The 20,302-nt window shown below is 32.4% G+C and overlaps 1 protein-coding gene across 1 annotated transcript in view; it reads left to right on the top strand.

The window, feature by feature from the left end:
- The window catches only part of LOC143225450 (BAR/IMD domain-containing adapter protein 2-like), a 51,580-nt gene that overhangs the window by 21,591 nt on the left and 9,687 nt on the right, over positions 1–20,302 (top strand). The window contains exons 3-10 of the mRNA XM_076454894.1: positions 1,252–1,327; positions 5,594–5,686; positions 11,803–11,864; positions 12,752–12,823; positions 13,549–13,680; positions 14,768–14,833; positions 19,148–19,234; positions 19,703–19,813. Coding sequence (XP_076311009.1) covers positions 1,252–1,327; positions 5,594–5,686; positions 11,803–11,864; positions 12,752–12,823; positions 13,549–13,680; positions 14,768–14,833; positions 19,148–19,234; positions 19,703–19,813 — 699 coding nt within the window. The remainder of the gene's footprint in view (positions 1–1,251; positions 1,328–5,593; positions 5,687–11,802; positions 11,865–12,751; positions 12,824–13,548; positions 13,681–14,767; positions 14,834–19,147; positions 19,235–19,702; positions 19,814–20,302) is intronic.

The following is a 20,302-nucleotide window of genomic DNA, read 5'->3' as shown; positions in this document are numbered from 1 at the left end:
TAACGTAGTGAGTTCACTGCTCTTAAAATCTAGGTATTGTTTTGAATTTCGCGCAAAGCTACACGAAGGCTATCTGCGCTAGCCGTCCCTAATTTAGCAATGTAAGACCAGAGAGAAGGCGGCTATTCATCACCACCCACCACCAACTCTTGGGAAACTCTTTTACCAACGAATAGTGGGATTGACCATCATATTATAATACCCCGACTGCTGAAAGGGCGAGCATGTTTGGTGTGACGGGGATTCGAACCCGCAACCCTAGGACTGCGAGTCGAGTGCCTTAATCCACTTGACCATGCCAGGTCCAAAATCTAAGTATTTTTAAAACCTGCTTATCGAGTTCTTTGTTGAGAATGACTAAGCCTATTTTTTTTATCACGCATTATATTTATTCGTGGCTACTTAACGTTTACAAGTTATTGTAATGTAAGTTTTATTAGCCAAGCTATTTTTTTGCAGTAGTTAATGTTACGTTTGTATTATACAGTTATAAAACGAAACAAAAACAACAAACACTGATGATTAACCACTTCCAGACTTCTTGGTTAAATTCCAAAAAACGTTTCCTAATATTTCCTCAGTTTAAATATTTGACAAAGACTATACTGTACAACATGAAACTTTTTAATTCTTTTGAATCGTTGAAAGATTAAATATCTTACTTGAATGAAAAATATACAAACACACAATTTAAAGAAGAAACATGTTGAGTTGAGTGAAATATCTTTAAGCTATAAAGAACAATATATAATTTCTGATTTATTTAAAATAAACTACTGCCATCTGAGAAATAAAACAAGTCGTATCAGAAGAAAATATTAAAGAAGTATAAATTATCTTAATGATATTGAGGCTAGTATTCAATATCCGGTTTGGGAAACTGATTCTTAAGACATGGTTAACGTAAATAAATTGGCTCAGTTAGAGGTCATTGTGCAAATAATGCAAAATGTTTGTAAAAAAAAAAAATCTACAGGTTTCAATACGTAGGCATTCTTATCAAAATTCAAAACAGTTTCTGGTCAGACGTAATTTACATTTAAATTTCATAGTTCCTTATCGGGCATACGCTCAGGTTTCATTCAAACACTGAACTGAAACTTGATTTATTTTCAGACCTCAACGGTTTTAATTTTCAAAGTATTTTATTATCAGATTTTGTTGTTGTTTTTTATCAATGAATACACAGACAGTATACAAGATTCCAACAGTATATATGTGTTATGTGCTATTTATTTGTGTTTTTTTCAGAACATCTTAGACAGATTCAACCCTTGTGCTAGACAGTTGATTTCAGCAGGGAAGTCCTACCTGAAAGCTTTACACGGTAAGTTTTGTTATTCAGGTATATGTTAAACTGTAACAACTAACAATAAATTTAGATATAAAAATATTTCTTTTTCAAACTTGTTATGGTACGAATAGCACAGCTTTGTCTGAGTATAAAGTTTTGAGCTCTAAAGAATAGATTTTTTTATCTTTTAATTTTTTTACATTGTGAATAGCACTTGTTGTACTTTAAGTTTTCAAGTGTGAAGAATTTTTATTACATCTTTGACTTTTTTACAGTCTGACATTCGTAACAAAAACGTGCAAAAAGACAAAACTTGTACAGTTTTAGCAAATGTCGAATTAAAAATACAATTTTAGCTAAATTTTTTAAGACGAACAAAAACCTGTCAAAATCAGTGTTTCCTACGTTAAGCAATTGGATCTTCCCAAACTTTGGCGTTTCGTTACGTTCATAGTAAAATGCTTCGTTCAGTTAAACATCGGTAGTGTTTTACATATTACTATTTCCTACAGACAGTGACGTAGGATTAAAAGTTGTATGATACACTTGTTTTCCTCCTTTTTTCCGTCCATGATATACATTTTGGCCAGATTTTTCAGAACTTCCTATTTCTCTGAAGTCGATAAGTACATGTGTAAGTCTCTCTTTGCTAAGTGCAGTTTCAGCATGGATTACTAGCGACGACTTCGAGTACATTAACTTCTACAATCGTAGTGGAACAATTGATGAGGCTGGATTAGTTAGCAAGAACCAGATGGCGTTGCTCAGGAGTAGAATGAAGAATGATGGCTAACCACTGCGATCAGAAACTGCAGTAACTTTTTATTTTGCAATAAAGATTTGAAAGGTAATCTCCAAAAATAACAATAAGAAGGTAGGCGTCAGGATGATGCAAAATGTAAAATAAATGACGTGCTAGATACCAGGTGATGTATCTTTTCCTGTCAGACACTACATTTAAAACATCGTATTAAACTATAAGACGAAAGAGAAAGAAGAAAATACTTGCTGACACCCTACGTGTTGAAAAAAAAAAAAAAGTGAAGAGCTGTTAAAAGATAAGATACGTGAGGTACTTTACTAAATCTATAGATCGGTAAAGGTTTGCAAGAGATAACAGTGTCTTAACAAATGTAAATTGAAACATGTTATGTGACACATTAATCACAAACAGAGTCAAAATTAAAATATTATTATGGAAACTTTAATAGCATGGTGCCCTTAATATTAAAAATAAGCTATGCAAAGCTGGATTCCACATTAACCATACTAAATTTTTGAATTTTAAGGCCTCCAGTTTTGTTTGATGTTGATGAGTTGCGTGTTTCCATGACATGGACTAAACACCATATAACACTGTAATGATCCCACAGCATTGATATCTACACTAAACACCATATAACACATTAATGATCCTAAAACAATGATATCTACATTAAATACCATATAACAATATTAATGACGCCACAACACTGATATGTAAACTTAAAGGCCACATAACACATTAATGATCTGGTAACACTGATATCTATACTAAACACCACAAAAAATATTTATGATCAGACAAACTGATATGCAAATTCAAATACCATATAACACATTAACGATCCGATAACACTATTATGTGATCCGACAATACTTATTTTTAACCTAAATATACAGTACTAAACAAAAGTAGTAGGACAAGAGAATAGTTTCTCATTCTTTCCATTTTATGTTGCTAATACTTTCATACCATTACAGAATGTAAATTTCAACACTGTGCTAATGCTTCACTGATCTATGTTTACAACTGAATGAGCCAGGGTGAGAATATTTATCATTCTTTAGAATTCCCATATACTTGTACCAAGGGCTTGTCATAAGGGTTCTGCTTGAATGAACATACTAATCAAATTTAACGACTGAAATAACTGTCATGGTACCCCATGCAGTGTCTTAACTGTATAGAAAAAAAGTCAGAAAGGAGCTAACATTTGGTACCAGTTCGTGTTAGAAGAAATCAGTTTAATAGTACTCCACAAATAAAGCTTGATAAAAATAGTGTTTAACACTATATATTAAGTTCTGTTATCATGTTACCCCATGCAGTGTCTTAACTGTATAGAAAAAAAGTCAGAAAGGAGCTAACATTTGGTACCAGTTCGTGTTAGAAGAAATCAGTTTAATAGTACTCCACAAATAAAGCTTGATAAAAATAGTGTTTAACACTATATATTAAGTTCTGTTATCATGTTACCCCATGCAGTGTCTTAACTGTATAGAAAAAAAGTCAGAAAGGAGCTAACATTTGGTACCAGTTCGTGTTAGAAGAAATCAGTTTAATAGTACTCCACAAATAAAGCTTGATAAAAATAGTGTTTAACACTATATATTAAGTTCTGTTATCATGTTACATTTCAAAAATTGCAAATAATTGTCATTGGAGCAGAGAACTAATATAAAAGCTTTACCTAATGTTGATCAGACAAGTAACTTTGAAATTATGAAAGGAAGAGGCAGAAAAACTCAACTCAACGATACTGATGTTTATACAGCCTTCAGGACAGAAGGAAGACTGCCACTGATCTCAAGCATGAGATAAACAACCATGCACCAAATGACAGAAACGTGTCCAAATCTACAGTCTCAAGAAGACTCAACAAGAATGGATTATTTGGTTGCGTAGCAGTTAAAAACCTTTACTTCGATCTACAAATATTGTCAAGAGACTGAAATGTGCTAAAACGTACAAAAACTAGACAATTTATAACTGGAAAAGGGTACTATGAACGGATGAGTCCAAGTTTCAAATATTGGATTCAAAGTGTAGGTTGTACGTCTGGCGAAAGAAATATGAAACATACTTACGTCAAAGCATAGCACCTACCATGAAGCATGGGAGAGTGAGTGTGATGGTTTGGAGGTATTATTCTGCTGAAACGACAGGAGATGTTTTTAAAATAGATGGAATAATGGACCAATGCCAGTACCATCAGATACTGATCCGTTATTATATACCTTGCGGTTTGAGAATTATTAATAAAGGATTTTACTACCAAGAAGGTAATGACCCCAAACACTTATCCAACCTATGTAGAAATTAATTAGCTTAGAAAAAAGCTGCTGGTCATGTAAATGATACAATGGTCCCCACATAGGCTCGATCTCCATTCAAATCAGCACGTCTGGGATTCGACAAATCAAAAACTTTACAAACCAAAAGGTTACTTCCAAAGAAACTTTATGTAAATATATTAGATAATTTTGTGTACAATCCCAAAGGACACTTTGATTAATTGTGTTGCAGTAATGCCTGAAAGTCTGTCTGCAGTTATTAAAATATAAGGAGGCACAAAATATTAACTGTTTGCTGAACTCAAACACTTCTCACAAAGTTTCTGTTGTACTAAATATGAAGAATAAGAAAATTTTGATGTTTCACCTGTGATTTATCTTTCACTGTTCTTTTAAGATATTCTGAAATCTAATTTTTGACTTTATCCTAACATAGTACTGTAATACATGGCATATTAATGATATATTTTCCTTAACTGTAATACAAAGTTTGTGTGAACTAGTATCAAATAATGGTCCTTATGCTATGTAAAAGAATCCAAATTAAACCGATGTCAGTACCTAGAGACATCAATAACTCTTTTATATAACCTTACCTATCACCGACAGGTATTTCAACAGCAATAGAAAAGACTTTAATATGAATCATGTTTGTTAAAGGGCTTTAACATGAAACGTGTTTGTTGATACTGAAGAAATTTAGCTGAGAAAGAGTCTTTTGAAACATTGAGCATATATTTCCCACTACCCACTTAAGTAGGTCTAGAATGTTATATATTACTCATTTTATAGTTACATGGTAGGAGTTATATCTATATTTTTACTGACTATATACTGAATATTTTCTGGTTTAAATGTTAGAAGTTTAATCTCATTAACACGGATACCCAATCCACATGTCGTTAAAATTTACCAGATTCGTGGGTACTATTTGATGTCACTAAACAAAGATAACCAACCCTCATCAATGTGTACAGAGAAGAAAGACATGTTCTCAACTGAGAAAAAAAAATTTGATAAAATTTCAGCGTCTCTCTGCTAGGTGACAGGTCAGATAAAACGACTAGTCCTACAGGTGTGAAATCATTTTTATCCAGCGTCTCTCCATTATGTGACAGGTCAGATGAAACGACTAGTGCTACAGGTGTGAAATAACTTTATCCGACTACACATAACTGTACCTTAGATTTTAGAACCGAAATTTTAGAATATCTTTTTCAATGAGATTTTTGTTTTCTTTAGGCTCTGTGGAAGCTTCAAAGGTTTACATTGATACCATTAGAAAACTCGGAAGACAAGCGCAATTTGGAACTTGGGGAGGCTACACAGACATTGGTTAGTATTCTGTTTCTGTCCATATCTTAACATTATCAGTTTATTTCCTCTTACGTTTCAAAATGTTTGCGTAGTTACAAAAAGGACATCTGTGCATAGTCGTACCTAATTCAAAGCTGATAGTCTAACGGGATTGGATCTTTACTTTTAAAGGCACTCACGATCCCAAAGCAAGGAGTTTTTTTTTTCCTTTTTTTTTTTTTTTGCAGAAATGGGTCTTGAATATGGTGATTCACAGTCGGGACACACAAACTACTAAGCCACGCCCGGTCCTCCAGTGTACTTAAAATGGAAAATAAAATAAACTTAATGTGTATAAACATTAAACAAGTGTCATAAACAGTGAGTGATTTTAGAGTAAACACTATATAAGATGTGTTTTCTATTGATGAAATAGCAACAAAGGTATGTGCATCCAGTAGATCTTACTGCCAAATTGTGTTTTATATTATTTATCACTTGCCACCAAGCAACAGCGTTTTTCATGTTATGTTGTTTGGAATCTTATATCCTTGTTCCTTTCATAAACTGTTGAATGTTCATATTTCTTAGATCTGTAAGTACTATAGTTTTCTCGCTGTTTTTTTTGTAAAATGTGATAATGTGATGACAAGCATTTAATTTGGGAGGTTGTGTTTTGGTTCATAGAATTAACTTAATTTTTGGAGTACGTGTTTTGGATTGATGAAACCAACTTAAAAAATGAGTAGATTGATAGAAGGAATATATTTTTTTCTAATTTTAATATATTGTTTGTTTGTTTTTAATTTCGCGCAAAGCTACACGAGACTATCTGTGCCAGCCGTCCCTAATTTAGCAGTGAAGGAAAGACAACTGTTGGGTTACTCTCTTACCAACAAATAGTGGGATTGAGCTTCACTTTATAACACCTCACGGTTAAAAGGGTGAGCATGTTTGGTGTGACGGGGATTCGAACTCGTGAGCTTCGGATTATTTTAATATAATATACAGTATCGTATAATATAATTTTGAATGGTTTGGTAAAACAGGTCTAGCTTTGAGGTTTAAGTTTTGTTTGGTAAAAGAGGAATAACCCTAATATGTGTTTTGGTTTTATATAAGGGATTTAAATATGTTTGCTTTGATAGAAGGGATAATGTCTGGGGATGTTATGATTTTTATACAATGGCAAGGACTTAAGTAGGAACAGTAGTTTTTGGATTGATTAAAGTCACTAAATCTTAAAGAGTTGTGTTTTGATTTCATGTGAGAAGTAAAACTCGGTGTGAAGATATAACAATAAGTTACTTTCTTCTACTAGTTATGGATGGTTTGAGCTGGACTTTACACGATAAAGTTATTTAGATACGTTACACTTCACCCGTTTGATAGGTCACTGCTGTTATGAACTCACCAAATATCCAAATTTGTTGTGGACCAGTAAAAAACCTTTCTGAAAACATTACAGAGTATTTTGTCAGCTTTGGTTCTTATGTTTGATTCGTAGCACTCGTTAATACCAACGTATTCTTTCTAGCTATTCTACCCGTGATTGTAAACTCAAACATTCACTTAAAGGTTGTGGAAACCATACATAAATGTGTTTACATTTTAACGAAACGAATACAAATGTTTTATGAATCGACCGTCTATTGAAGTGAACCATTTATCTTATGTTTGCTTTAGAAAGCCTGGGTTTCTTGAAAGCAAAAGCTAGCTATTCACAGATTGTATTGATTGCGAATATCAAGGTATGAAACTTCGGCAAAGGAAAGAGACATATGAACCAGTTGAAATGCAGGGTACGGTAGCAGCGTTATTAAACACATGTCTTGGTATATGAACCAGTTGAAGTGCAGGGTACGGAAGCAGCGTTATTAAACACATCTTGACATATGAACCAGTTGAAGTGCAGGATGTGGTAGCAGTGCTATTAAACACGTCTTGACATATGAACCAGTTGAAGTGCAGGATGTGGTAGCAGTGCTATTAAACACGTCTTGACATATGAACCAGTTGAAGTATTTGTCTTAACTATACTTAGAACTACCAGGAGACGCTTGTTGTAACTACCCATCTTTCCGTGAATGATCTCTTGCAATGTATCTGTATTGAAGTGAATACAAGAAACAGAAAACTCACGTTATGTAAAACAAACAATAGTTTGGACTTAATATTTATCTGTTGTTGTTTGTTTGTGTTCTCAGCTCTCCAGATGCTCATTGTATAGATTTGCGCTGAATAATAAAAAAAACAACTTATTCGTGAGATAGGTTTGATGTTTCAAAGGTGTAAGTTTAGAAAATTTGTTGTAGCAACTATGACACATTCATCCACGTTATTATTTTCTTATAAATCAAGACTATTAAACATTTGTCATCATCCAACACTAACTGATGGAGGAAGTCAACATTATTGGTTCGTTCTTTCAGAAATTCTGGTTTGTTTGTTTTTTAAGGAAAAGAAACAAAAGGTTCCTGTGCACAGACATTTTTTTTGAAAGTCATAAACCATACAGATTTTTTTTTCTGTCTAAGAATTCCTCCAGTAGAGTCCGATTATAAAATGTGTTCAGTGTGAGCGGAATCAAATGCCTGTATTAATTTTTCTCATATTAAAACTACACAACACAAATATTTACCGACGTTTTTATAAAAATTTAGTTTACTCAATTTTGAAGTTCAGTTGTTATGAAATTTTCACCCTTACTGAACCAAAACGACAAAAGTTTAGTACGTTATACAGTAAAACCTGTCTAAGCCGGAAACTGCAATGAGGCGAAAACCTGTACAAGCCGAAACTATCAAAATTTTGCAGTATTATCGTAAGATTTCCCTTATAAAAGGCCCTCTATATGGCAGAACCTGCGTAACGCGGACTGAAAACTATCTTTCACTTACCTCATATCAACAAGTAGGATTAGAACCTAAGTAAGGCGGAAAAATGTTTTTGATTAAATATTAATTTCTTATTTAATTAACAATTCTTTAAATATTAATAAATTATTGTTTAATTAATAATTTGTTTAAAATTTCAAATGTTCGTTTAGTCTTTCTATCTTCATGTGCAACATTAGTTTCACAGCCAATAGATAATGGAATTATACAGTGTATAAAATTGAAATACAAAAAACTGATGCTTCAGCATATTATTGCAAACATGGACGACTGTAAGAGAGCATCTGAAATGACCATGAACATTGACCTGTTAGATGCAGTTGCATTTTTAAGTCATTCAATAAAATGCATAAAAGATTAATGCATAATAAAGTGCTTTTGAAACTGTGGATTTATTCTTGATAATGGAGATTGTGGAGAAGTTGTTTGTTATAACGATTCAAGTGAAATTCAAACTCTGACTGAGAAGATTAATGCAGATGATTCTGTGAACACGAAAAGTTTTGTGAATATTGACAAGAATGTTTTAACAGAAACTGATGAAACTGATTTAAAATCTATAACAGAATCACAAGATGGTAACAGTGTGAGAGATTCAGAAGATGAACAAACTGGAAAAGTGTTAAGTTATGTGAATGCTATCAACTTGTATACAAAAATGAACTTCATGAAAAGGCCATAGAATTGACGTTCTCTTTTAACCGCATGAGAAAGTCCATTAAAAAACGAAACAGTTGAAATTGGACACTTTCTTCAAATAAATTTAATTGAGATTTTGTAAACCTATTTATATTTTGAATGTCTATTTTTGTTCTTATTCTAATAAATATAGCATAAACAGTATAATAATTTTATTCACAAACGTCTTACTTCTTTTGAGTCAAACAAGTCTAACGTTCCGCTCACAAATTATATATAATTAAGAAATGCATGTTTACTATGTCTAAGCCGAAAAATCTGCTTAAACCCGAAATTTTACTCAGTCCCGTGCGATTCCGCCTGAGACTGTATTTAAATGGTTGTAGAGCCTCACCACGTCATAACAGTCTATGTCGCCACGCCCAAAAAGATTGTACTTCTGGGCAATATCCTTTGCAGCATAGTTTCTATTGCACAAATCTTCGTCTTAAAGCTTTCATGTTCAAAGCAAACCACTACTTCCTGTTGACTTTCCATAATTCATTTAGTTTACAAGAGTGACGTTTTCTAGCTCCTTCTTCAACAGTCTGATTGCATAGCAATCCACAGACGTTTCATCTGGCGAATTGACTGGTATGTTTCAAGGTATGAATATCTGTTTCATTCTTCAAATTAGCTGTGTTTGAACTGGCATATCTTGGATGACATGTCGCTTTTCCAGACCCATATTCTTCTGGATTACCTGTGTGCTGGAGACTTTCTTGCCATTAGTCTTTGTGTTCGTATATTCTCATCTGTCACAAGACGCTCCATTTTGCTTACCTTAACTCTTTTCTGGATGGTCCAGTTTCCTAAATTAATCAGTATCCCTTTTTTTTACCAATGTCATTAATAAAAGAGGTATATCTGTATTGGAAATCTTCATTCCGAATGCATCTTTATGATATGAATGTAAGAATATTTTGTATTCATCAGGTATCTCTGGGACAAATTTTGTAACATGTTTGTTTTATATAAGTTTATGTGTATATCTTGCGTGTATGGATAGCAAATTGTTTGATTTGCTTCAGATATTAGCGCAAAGCTACATAAAAACTATATGCACTAGAACTGCACTAATTTTGAACTGACAGCTAATAAGGTTTTGTTTGTTGTGTTTTTCTAATTTCGTGCAAATCTATACGAGAGCTACTTGACTTAACCATCCTTAATTTAGCAAAGACAAGAGGGAAGGCAGCTAATCATCACCACCCACCGCTAACACTTGGGCTACTCTTTTACTAACGAATAGTGGGATTGACAGTAACAAAGAGCGAGCATGTTTGGTATGACTGGGGTTCAAAGCCTCAGCCCTCAGATTACGAGTCGAGCGCCCTAACCATCTGGCCATTCGGGGATTTAGCCAAGCAGGAAGAAGGTCTTGAGCTATTCGAACCTAATAGTTGGATTTGGCCACCTTTACTCTTATAATGAAACCAGGTCTAAAGTTCGGAGCGCATTTAGGGGCAACGAGAACACGAACAATCATATTGCGTTAGAAAGTGTCCATTGTTTTGTAAAGTGTTATACTTGAGAAAACTAAGATAAACCTTTGCTTATTTCTTTAGTTTTTTCTAAGATATATCCATTTCAATACCATCTTACTTATTTCTTTAGCTTTTCTAAAATATATCCGTTTCAATGCCATCTGACTTATTTCTTTAGTTTCTATCTAAGATGTATTTATTCCAATATCATCTGATTTTTATTTGGTTGTTTTATTACTTATTGTAATTAGCTCCACATATTAATCTTCAAAAATATAGGGTTTTAGTGTTTAATAAAAAAAATCGTTAGTCAGAAAGAGTCAAATGCGACTTACTGACCCAAGGTCAGAAGTCATGATGCTTTTCCTTTTTTTTCTTCTTCTCAGCTGTGGGTGCGATACAATGATAACGGTTAATTTCTTTATTCAATTCAAACAGAAGGGAAAATCATTATAGTTACATGGTGGTGGGTACAACTGTTGGCTAGTAAAACATTATAGTTACATGATGGTGCGTACAATTGTTGGCTAGTAAAATACTATGGTGATGGGTATGGCTATCGACCAACAAAACACTATAGTGATGGGTACACCTGTTGGCTAACAAAACATTATGGTAGTGAGCAAGACCGGACTAAGGATTTTATTGGCCCTCGGCTTTTCAACTTATAGAGGCCTCCTTGAGACAGAATCTCTTCATGCAATGGATTTCTAGTTACAGCTTGAGGCCTCCTAATTAGTGTGAGGCTCTGTGCTACAGCCCGGTAAGCCCATGTCTTAATCCGGGTTTAGCAGTGGGTACAGCTGTTGGTCAATAAAACATTATGGTAGTAGGTACAGCTGTTGATCAGCAGCAGTAGTTCAAATTAATTGTCTGAATTCTAGAGGACTATGATCAGGTCATTTAACCCACGTGAGCTGATGGTGTTTTTCTTGTACTGTTTTTAAAATATCGTTAAGATCACCATATCTCGTAATAGTTATTCTTCCAGACGTTCAAGTGAGATACAGGTCTCACTAGTATCGTTCCTAACATCATTAAACTTCAGCACTGGTAATTCGTGGTTCACATGTAAAATGTTTTCATCTTCCAGGCACAGCCCTGATGCAGCTCGTGGATGTGCAGAAGGAAATGCAAAACCAGCAGTTAAACATTGTAAGTAACCAGTTCAGTAATGTTGAATTGTTCATGAGCTTAACTTTGAAGAATAAATAAGTTGTCAGTTGAGCCTAAAACAATAAGCATGTTATTAATTGAACTTATAACAACAAAACTTTGTCAATTTAACTTATAACAACAAACTAAATGTCAGTTACACCTAGCACAACAAACTGGTTTGTTTGGTTTTGACGCACAGTCCAGTCCTTTATTCACTATACTATAAATCAAAACGAAAACAGAAAAGTACTTACTTGCCATCGCTATATTAGGTCTAATATGTTTACTTTGCTCTTTCAAGCAGCACTAATGAGATGTGAATTCAGCAACACTTGTATGCTGTGCGAAAGTAGCAAACTAAAGGATAAATTAAGCTTCTGCTGTCTTTTCTTTATTTAAATTTACGTTTTGATAGGGAAAAGAAATTTACAAATAAATTCAACAAGCTTTCAACTTGAACTTAGAACAACAATCATTGTTATGAAATGCAGTTACTTAACCCACAGGTTAGATGCTTATAATCTTTTTTATGTATTTACTTTCCAGTGTTTTTTTGTGGTTTAAAATTTTTACTTAAGATATAAAATTCTTTCAAATATCTAAACCCTGAGGATTGGAAATGAAACGGTTGCTTAAGTGATGTGAAACCGATTAGTTCAGTTGTTCATCACGTGGTGAGAAAGTTTTAGCTGTAAATTTAAATATGCCATTTTACATAAGTAATGTGCATTTAATATGAAATTAAATTATATTCTGAAGATGTAGGTTTATTTGAAATGTAAGAACACTAGTACGACATTATACATTTTAACGTTTTTAGAGAAACAGTGAAAATGCTCTCTGTCTAAATGTAATTTTTAATAAATGTATCTATTTCTTATTAGTTAAAAGCATTCTATGTTGACTTGCTGGTTCCCCTGGAAACGAATTTAGAGAAAGACACAAAAGTGGTTGTGGTAAGTTCATTCCTGATTTTCGTTAGTTTGGATCTGTAGAAAGCTTAGTAACTGAAGCGAAAGCTTGTGCATTAAATAAAAGTCTATATACAAAAAAAAAGTGGTAGTTGTCCAAATATAAATTATTTAATACAGGTACGAGTATTTTCATTAAAATTGTTTAATGTCTTTTAATTGTAGTCAGCAGCAGCGTTATGTATTAATTACGTATTTAGTTCACGTGGCAACCAGATAACTATCAAGTTAAATATGTGCTGGATTTGTACATGCTGTATTTTTTGAACAAACTAATAGCTTAATTTTAAATAAAAACATAATACTGATCACAAAATGTTTTTAAACAATACATTTAAGTAAATTTATTTCTTTTACTTTCAGGTAACACTTGATTTGCTACCATTATGAATATTTTAAACAATTTTCTCAGAATTGTTGGGAAACTTCTAATGCTTTATTCCTCTACAACTACAAGGTTATAATCATTTCAGTAGAGACAATAATTTATAAACTTTCACATTAGAATAAACTTTTATTCTTATTTAACATTTCAGACATTATTTTTAACTTTATTTTATTTAGATATTTCAACAAAGTACACTGAAATGGTTGTTTTATGCTAAAACACATAGGCATTTACATCGAAAATTATGTATTAGTTAAAGTAATACAGCTCTTTAAAAGTTCACTTTTTGTATGTGGATAGAAAATGCCATTATCTGTTTCAGAATGAACAAAAAAAGTTTCAACACTCCTATAAAAATCATCATGAGGCCTACGTTAAGGAGGCTGCTTCTGTTAAAAAACACAGAAAGAAAAATCGTGCCAGTAGAGGATCCAACATAGACAAAGAAATAAAGGTAAACACACCCTCCAGTGATGTTAGTTTAAATCTTCATTTAAGTCTTTAAGTTGAAAGTTTAAGCCTATGAATGTTTGGTTTGATTTAAATTTTGCGCAAATCGTTGGAACATTTTGGCAGACCAAAAATTAGCTAGTAACTTTACTGTTCTAATATTTCTTGTGTGCGTTTGTTCAATTTCATGCAAAGCAACTTGAGAGCTATCTGCATTAGCCATCCCCAATTTAGCAGTGATAGACTAGCGGGAAGGCACCTAGTAAACACCACCCATCGCCAACACTTGAGCTACTTTTTACTGACTAACAGTGGGATTGACCATAAATAATAACGACTTCACGTCTGAAAGAGCGAGCATATTCTGTGATGGGGATTCGAACCTGCTGCGATCCTCAGATTGCTAATCGTCCACTTTAACCATCAAGCCACACCAGGCCTAAATGAATAATAAGAAATGTTTAGACGAGTGTATGTGTGTGTTTCCTTATAGTAAAGCCTCATCAGTGTATCTGCTGAGTCCAACGGTTTAGATGTGGAAGTAAAGGCGAAGGCCCTTGTGATTTTAGAATAAATCTATGTCTAATTCTTTTAGTTGAAAGGTGAAACATAAATTTAAATGTGAACATGACAGTAAAAACAAAAATATTTTTAAGCACCAAAATGCACAATGAGATAGCTGTGTCCTCTTCTCTCAGTTTTAGTGTTATAAGCCATAAAACGTATTGCTGAGCCGTTAGGGAGCACCCAGAACAGGCAGTTTTTGTGAATATAGTACGATTTTTGTTGTTGATTTTTACTTACTGCTGTTTGTGTGTTGTATATCTAATTAGAAATTTATTGTTATTCTTCACCCTTTCCAGTATTTTTTCTGTGGATAAATTTTTTTGAGGAAAAAATGGCTTTTTCTATTAACGTTTTTGTTTCCTTAGCTCCAGGTTGAACAGCTGAAGTGGTAAATTGTTTGAGAGAGATGAAAAATAAATAAATAAATAAACTTGAAATCACTCACAATTCTTCATGCATTAACTAAAGAGCAAGTTGAGCAGATATTTATAACATAATGAATTAAATTTTACTTTTAATTTTAGCATATACATGCTTTGGAAGAGGAAAAATTTCAGTTGCAAGGTTTTTGTGACACTAGTCTAAAACAGGTAACTATGGATATTATTTACTTTTGTAACTTTAGTTTCTTAATAAATATAAAAACATTCTTATTCAGCATACATGTTTCATAAATTTCATAAAATTTTAAAGGAACAAAAAGGTGCTTATTAGGTCATCAAGGATGTTCCTTCTAGTTTCAAACTATAACCATTCTTTTCTACACATGTATTCATCCAATCTTTAATTGAACTCAGTTATATTTTCTACCTCCTTCCAAAAGTCAACCACCCTGTTTGAAATATAATACTGTCTAAATTGCAGATGATTCCTATGCTGTCAAAGATTGAATTTATGACCCCTTATCCTATTATTATCAGTGCTAAACACAAAAATGTTTCATGTTTCTATATTAGTAATACCTTAATAATCTTAAACACTTCAGTGAAATGCCCTCTGACCCTTTTCCTCTCTAAAGAAGACAAGTTTAAAGATCTCTCCTCATACAACAATCCCATGATTCCAGATATCATCCTAGTGCCTCTTCTCTAAACCTTCTACAACAATTCATTGTCATTGTTGAGGAAGGGAGCCCAAAACTGTACACAGTACTCTAAATGAGGCCTTACAAGTGATCTATGCAGTTAAACAATAATATCTCTTGTCTTATATTCATTATTTTTATAGATGCTACTTAAAATCCTTTTAACCTTGTTGCTAGCTACAATATGAATGCTTTTTCAGTCACAACACAATGATTTTCTTCTTTAATTACAGTTTTTAATGTATTCTTGTTTAAATTGTAACAATAATTTGAATTGAGAAAACCTACATGTATCACCTTACATTTTGAATAGTTAAACATCATCTGCCACGTACTGGCCAATGCATTGAATGATCTAAATCTCCCTATATGTCTAGACCATCTTTGACACAGTTAGCCACCCACAAAATCTTAATGTCACCTGTAAAATTTAAAATTTTGTAACAAATTCCAGAGTTAATATCATTAACATAAATCACAAACAGCAGTTAGGTTTAATTCTATTTATTACTACTCTTTGCTTTATACTCTCCAGTCAATTTTCTATCAAATTTAATAACATTTATCCCCACACCCACAGATTTAACTTTGGTAACAAGTCTTTTGTGAGATACCTTATCAAACACTTAACAAAAATCAAAGTAAGCCAAATCCACAGTATTTCCTTTATCAACTCTTGCAGTAACATCTATAAAGAATGTGAAAAGGTTTGTTAAATAAGACTTTCCCTTAATAAAACCATACTGGATCTTTGATCCTATATCAAACTGCTTTAAGTGACTCTACAATGGAACTTTAATCACACTTTCCAAAACTTTCCCAACCACTGATGACTAACTGGCCTATAATTTCTTGGACAATGGTTATCACTTCCTTTAAACATTGGACTAGCATTAGCCAACTTTTAATCTTCTAATACTCTTCCACTACTCAGTGTCCTATAAAAAACATTAGCTAGTGGTTCACAAATAAAATCTTTAAGGTCTTTTGAAACTCTAGGATAAAAGTTGTCTAGTCTTAGGATTTATCTATTCTTATATTTCCCAACTTTTGTCTTGCAGTTTCAGAGCTTAAAATGATATATTTTATATCAGTATTATCCATGCACATTAAGTGCTCTGATTACTTGTTGCTTGTTAAGATACTTGTATCTTCCTTCATCAAAACTGAAGAGAATATATAATTTAATAATTTTACTATCTCACAATCTTCTGAGACCAGTTCCCTACCATCATTTTTAAGAGGCCCAATCCCCATCCTAATATTGTGCTTACCCATGATATACCTAAATAATTCCTTATTGTTTGATTTAACTCTCTCATCCAACCCTCTTTCATATAAAGTTTTGCCCTTTTAACTTTCATTTCAACTAGCTCTCTAGATTTCCTATAGTACTCTGGGTCCTTATTATTTCAAGTAAGTTTAAATTTCTTCAATTTATTATGTTTATCTCTTATATATCTCTTAAACTTTCACTACTCCATTGCCTTTTCTTTTCTGTAGAAAATATTTATGTACTGTTTACATATCAATTTCCCTAAATACTTCCCACATCTGTTCAAGATCCCAGCTATTTAGTCCTATCTACAGAAATCAAGTGATGTTTCCTGCCACCAAAACTGACTTTCCTAAAATTTGGAATAGGCTACTATTCTCTTCAATTCTACATGGAGTAAAATCCCAAACATGACAGTACAATGGTCACTTGTAATTAAATGCTTGCCAGTCACAACCTTGTATCATATTAATATCAGATGCTAATATTAAAAATATTATAGTTTTCTCTCTTGTGGTCTCATGATCGATTGGTGTATAGACGTATTCTCATCAATTTTTATAACCCTATCCCCTTATAGTGAGACTCAAATTTTCCTAATCAATACCCCCTAAAATTAAAACCTCCAATAATAACATCTTTTCAGCTACCATTCTGATCTCATTACACATTTTCTCATTAACTTCTGCATTCTGACCTAGTAGTCCATAACAAGTCCCAATTACAAGACTTTTTCTTTTATATCCACTAACACTAACCCATACTAACTCACCTTTATTGGAGTTATCTTTAATATGCTCTAACTAAACATGACACAATTCACTCCTCACATATAAAGTTACTCCACCCTGTTGTTCAACATTCTATTCCTAGTAAATAATCTGTAGCCTGGTACTTCAAAAAAAAAAAAATCTCTCATCAAAATTGTTCAACTCCAAATTTCAGTAATATCAAAATCTTCAGTTTCCACAACTGCGTTGAACTCATCAGTTTTATTTCTAATACTCTTAGCATTATAATAGTAACAATTAGTCATAGATTTTTAAATACATTTATTATGTTTTACTCCTTTTGTACATGTTTTTCTGTCAGATATATTTCCTATTTTACCAACATCATTGCTCTTACCTCTGTCTAGCCCTAGTTTAAATCTACTACTACAGCTGAGTTATTAACCCATACTGTTATGACAATGAAAACAAAATTCTGTTAGTTTTCTAACTTCTTTATATAAATATGTTTGTTCACTTTTAACTCCAGTTAAGCAGAAATATATTTATTACCTCTTCTAACTCCAGTTGTAAAGAGAAATCTCCATTTACTGTACTCTCATTTCTCTCCTAACTGTAGCAAGCAACTTCTACTAAATAAACAGAAAACTATTAACTCATTCCTCATCTAACTGTGGCAAGAAGCTTCTACAAAGTAAACAGAAAAATATTAACTCATTCTTTATCTAACTGGAGCAGGCAACTTTTACCAAGTAAATTGACAACTCATAACTTATTCTTCATGTCTAGTTAAAAACACAAAGAACCCTGTTCACTTTATTCACTATTCTTCTAACTGTATTTACTAAATAGGAAACTTTATTTTCTAATCTGATTAGTTTGTAAAGAATAAAACCTGCTTATCTAATCTTCTCTTTGGCTTATCTTTCATAACTTTCTTATAACTAGTGTGGTATTAAAGCTATCATTCTAATTATTCACATGGAGTTATACTTTAAGAACATACAAAAACGTTAATAGACATTATCAATGGATAGAAAGAAATATATGAAAGACCAAATTATATAAATAATAAAATGAGTGTTATTTAATTAGTACTAATTCTTAATTATGACACAACTATTATTTAATGAGAACCAGATCCTCACTGTGAGATAAATAACTAATGTTAAATTAGTACCAAGTCATTATTTGGAGATAAACAACAGTTCTTCAATAAGTGCAAGATGTTTACTATTGGATAACTACCAGATTTTTACTGTGTGATAGCAACTATTATTTAATGAGTACCACATTTTTACTATGTATTGATTAAGAAACTAATGTTTAACCAGGGTCAGGGCCAAATTATGGGCTAAAAACTATTGTTTAATAAGTGTCATAACTTGATTATGAGTTAAAAAACTAATTCTTTATTCTAGATCATAGCTTAATAATAAGTAAAAATTAATTTTTAACCTGTGTCAGGACGTGACTGTGGATTAAGAAACTAATGTTTAACTAAGGTTAGGACTAGATTATAGGTAAAAATATTGTTTAATCAAGGTCAGGATCAGATTATGGGTTAAGAAACTGATGTTCATTCAGTATCAGAACTAAATTATGGATTAAGAAACTAATATTTAATTAGGATCAGGACTAGATTGTGGGTTAAGAAACTAAAGTTTGTTCAGAGTCAGAAATTGATTATGAGTTAATAAACTAATTTTTAATCCATGTCAGAACTTTTATGTGGGTATTAAGATGTTATACTGAACCTATGTAGTATATTAAATGTTTATCCTAATTATGAATCATTTTTTTATTATTCCAGGCTATAACACAGGAAAGGCGACGTTATGGTTTTGTGCTTGAACGGCAATGTTCCTTAATGAAACATTATCTGGCATATCACCAGAAGGTAAAAATAAGATGTAGTTTATGGAAAAGGACATAATTGTGAGGAAATACAATAATGTATAATACAGATTCTACTTTTAGTAATTGTTGATGTCTTAGTTATCTGTATTAAATTACATTGTGAGAAAGATACTACATAGATAGGACAAATGGCATTCTGGGAAACTTACTGTACAACAACTTTACAAATAGTATGATATTCTTACAAAGTTTATCAGACTTTACATAAACTACATCTGTTATTCTGATACATTTACTCTGACTTCACAAAACCTGCAGCCTTTATTGTTAAGACTTCAACACATATCAGACTTACAAAGAACAAAATACTCCTCACACAGTCATTAATATTTATACTGGTAAAAAATACTTTGTAACTCATTTTGCTGTCGTCTATTTGATTTCAAGTCCATCACACTTTCTAAATGATAAATTATAAAATTTTATGTTATTTCTTTATTCTGTGTAGGGTCAAGCTCTGCTTCAACACTGCCTAACAGAATGGCAAGAAATTGTGAACACCAGGGAAAAACTGCCTAAATCAATTGAAAAGATGTTTTCTTCAGATACTGATGTTGAGGTAAGAATAGAAAGACTAAGGAAAAAACAAGCAAAGACATTAGAGAATGGTTAGAGTTGTGAATGAAAAAGTAAAGTATTACAGAATTTAATCAAGTTGAAAATCAAAATAAGAAACATTTAAAGCATTGCCATTGCTATTAGAGTTGTTGGCATTAAATTTGTTTGTTTTACTTTGTTCCAATTGCATGCTTAAATGATAAAACAGCTTTAGGATAACTTGCCTTATGAAATTTTATGTTGTTTATAGTTTTGTTTTGAATTGCACCATATTTACAGAGAGTATGATAACATGACTCAGATCTTCAGGCTTTGCTTAGCCTACATCTGTTTTATAGAGAGTATTATAACCTGACACACTTCTTCAGACTTCAGTTAACCTATATCTGTTTCATAGACTATGATAACCTGACACACTTCTTCAAGCTTCATTTAACCTACATCTATTTTACAGAGAGAATGATAGCCTGATACACTTCTTCAGGCTTTA

This window comes from Tachypleus tridentatus, chromosome 9 (genome assembly GCF_004210375.1).
Source record: "Tachypleus tridentatus isolate NWPU-2018 chromosome 9, ASM421037v1, whole genome shotgun sequence".
NCBI classification, from domain to species: domain Eukaryota; kingdom Metazoa; phylum Arthropoda; class Merostomata; order Xiphosura; family Limulidae; genus Tachypleus; species Tachypleus tridentatus.
The sequence above is the reverse complement of the archived record's forward strand: the minus strand, read 5'-3'. Positions and strand labels throughout refer to the sequence as shown.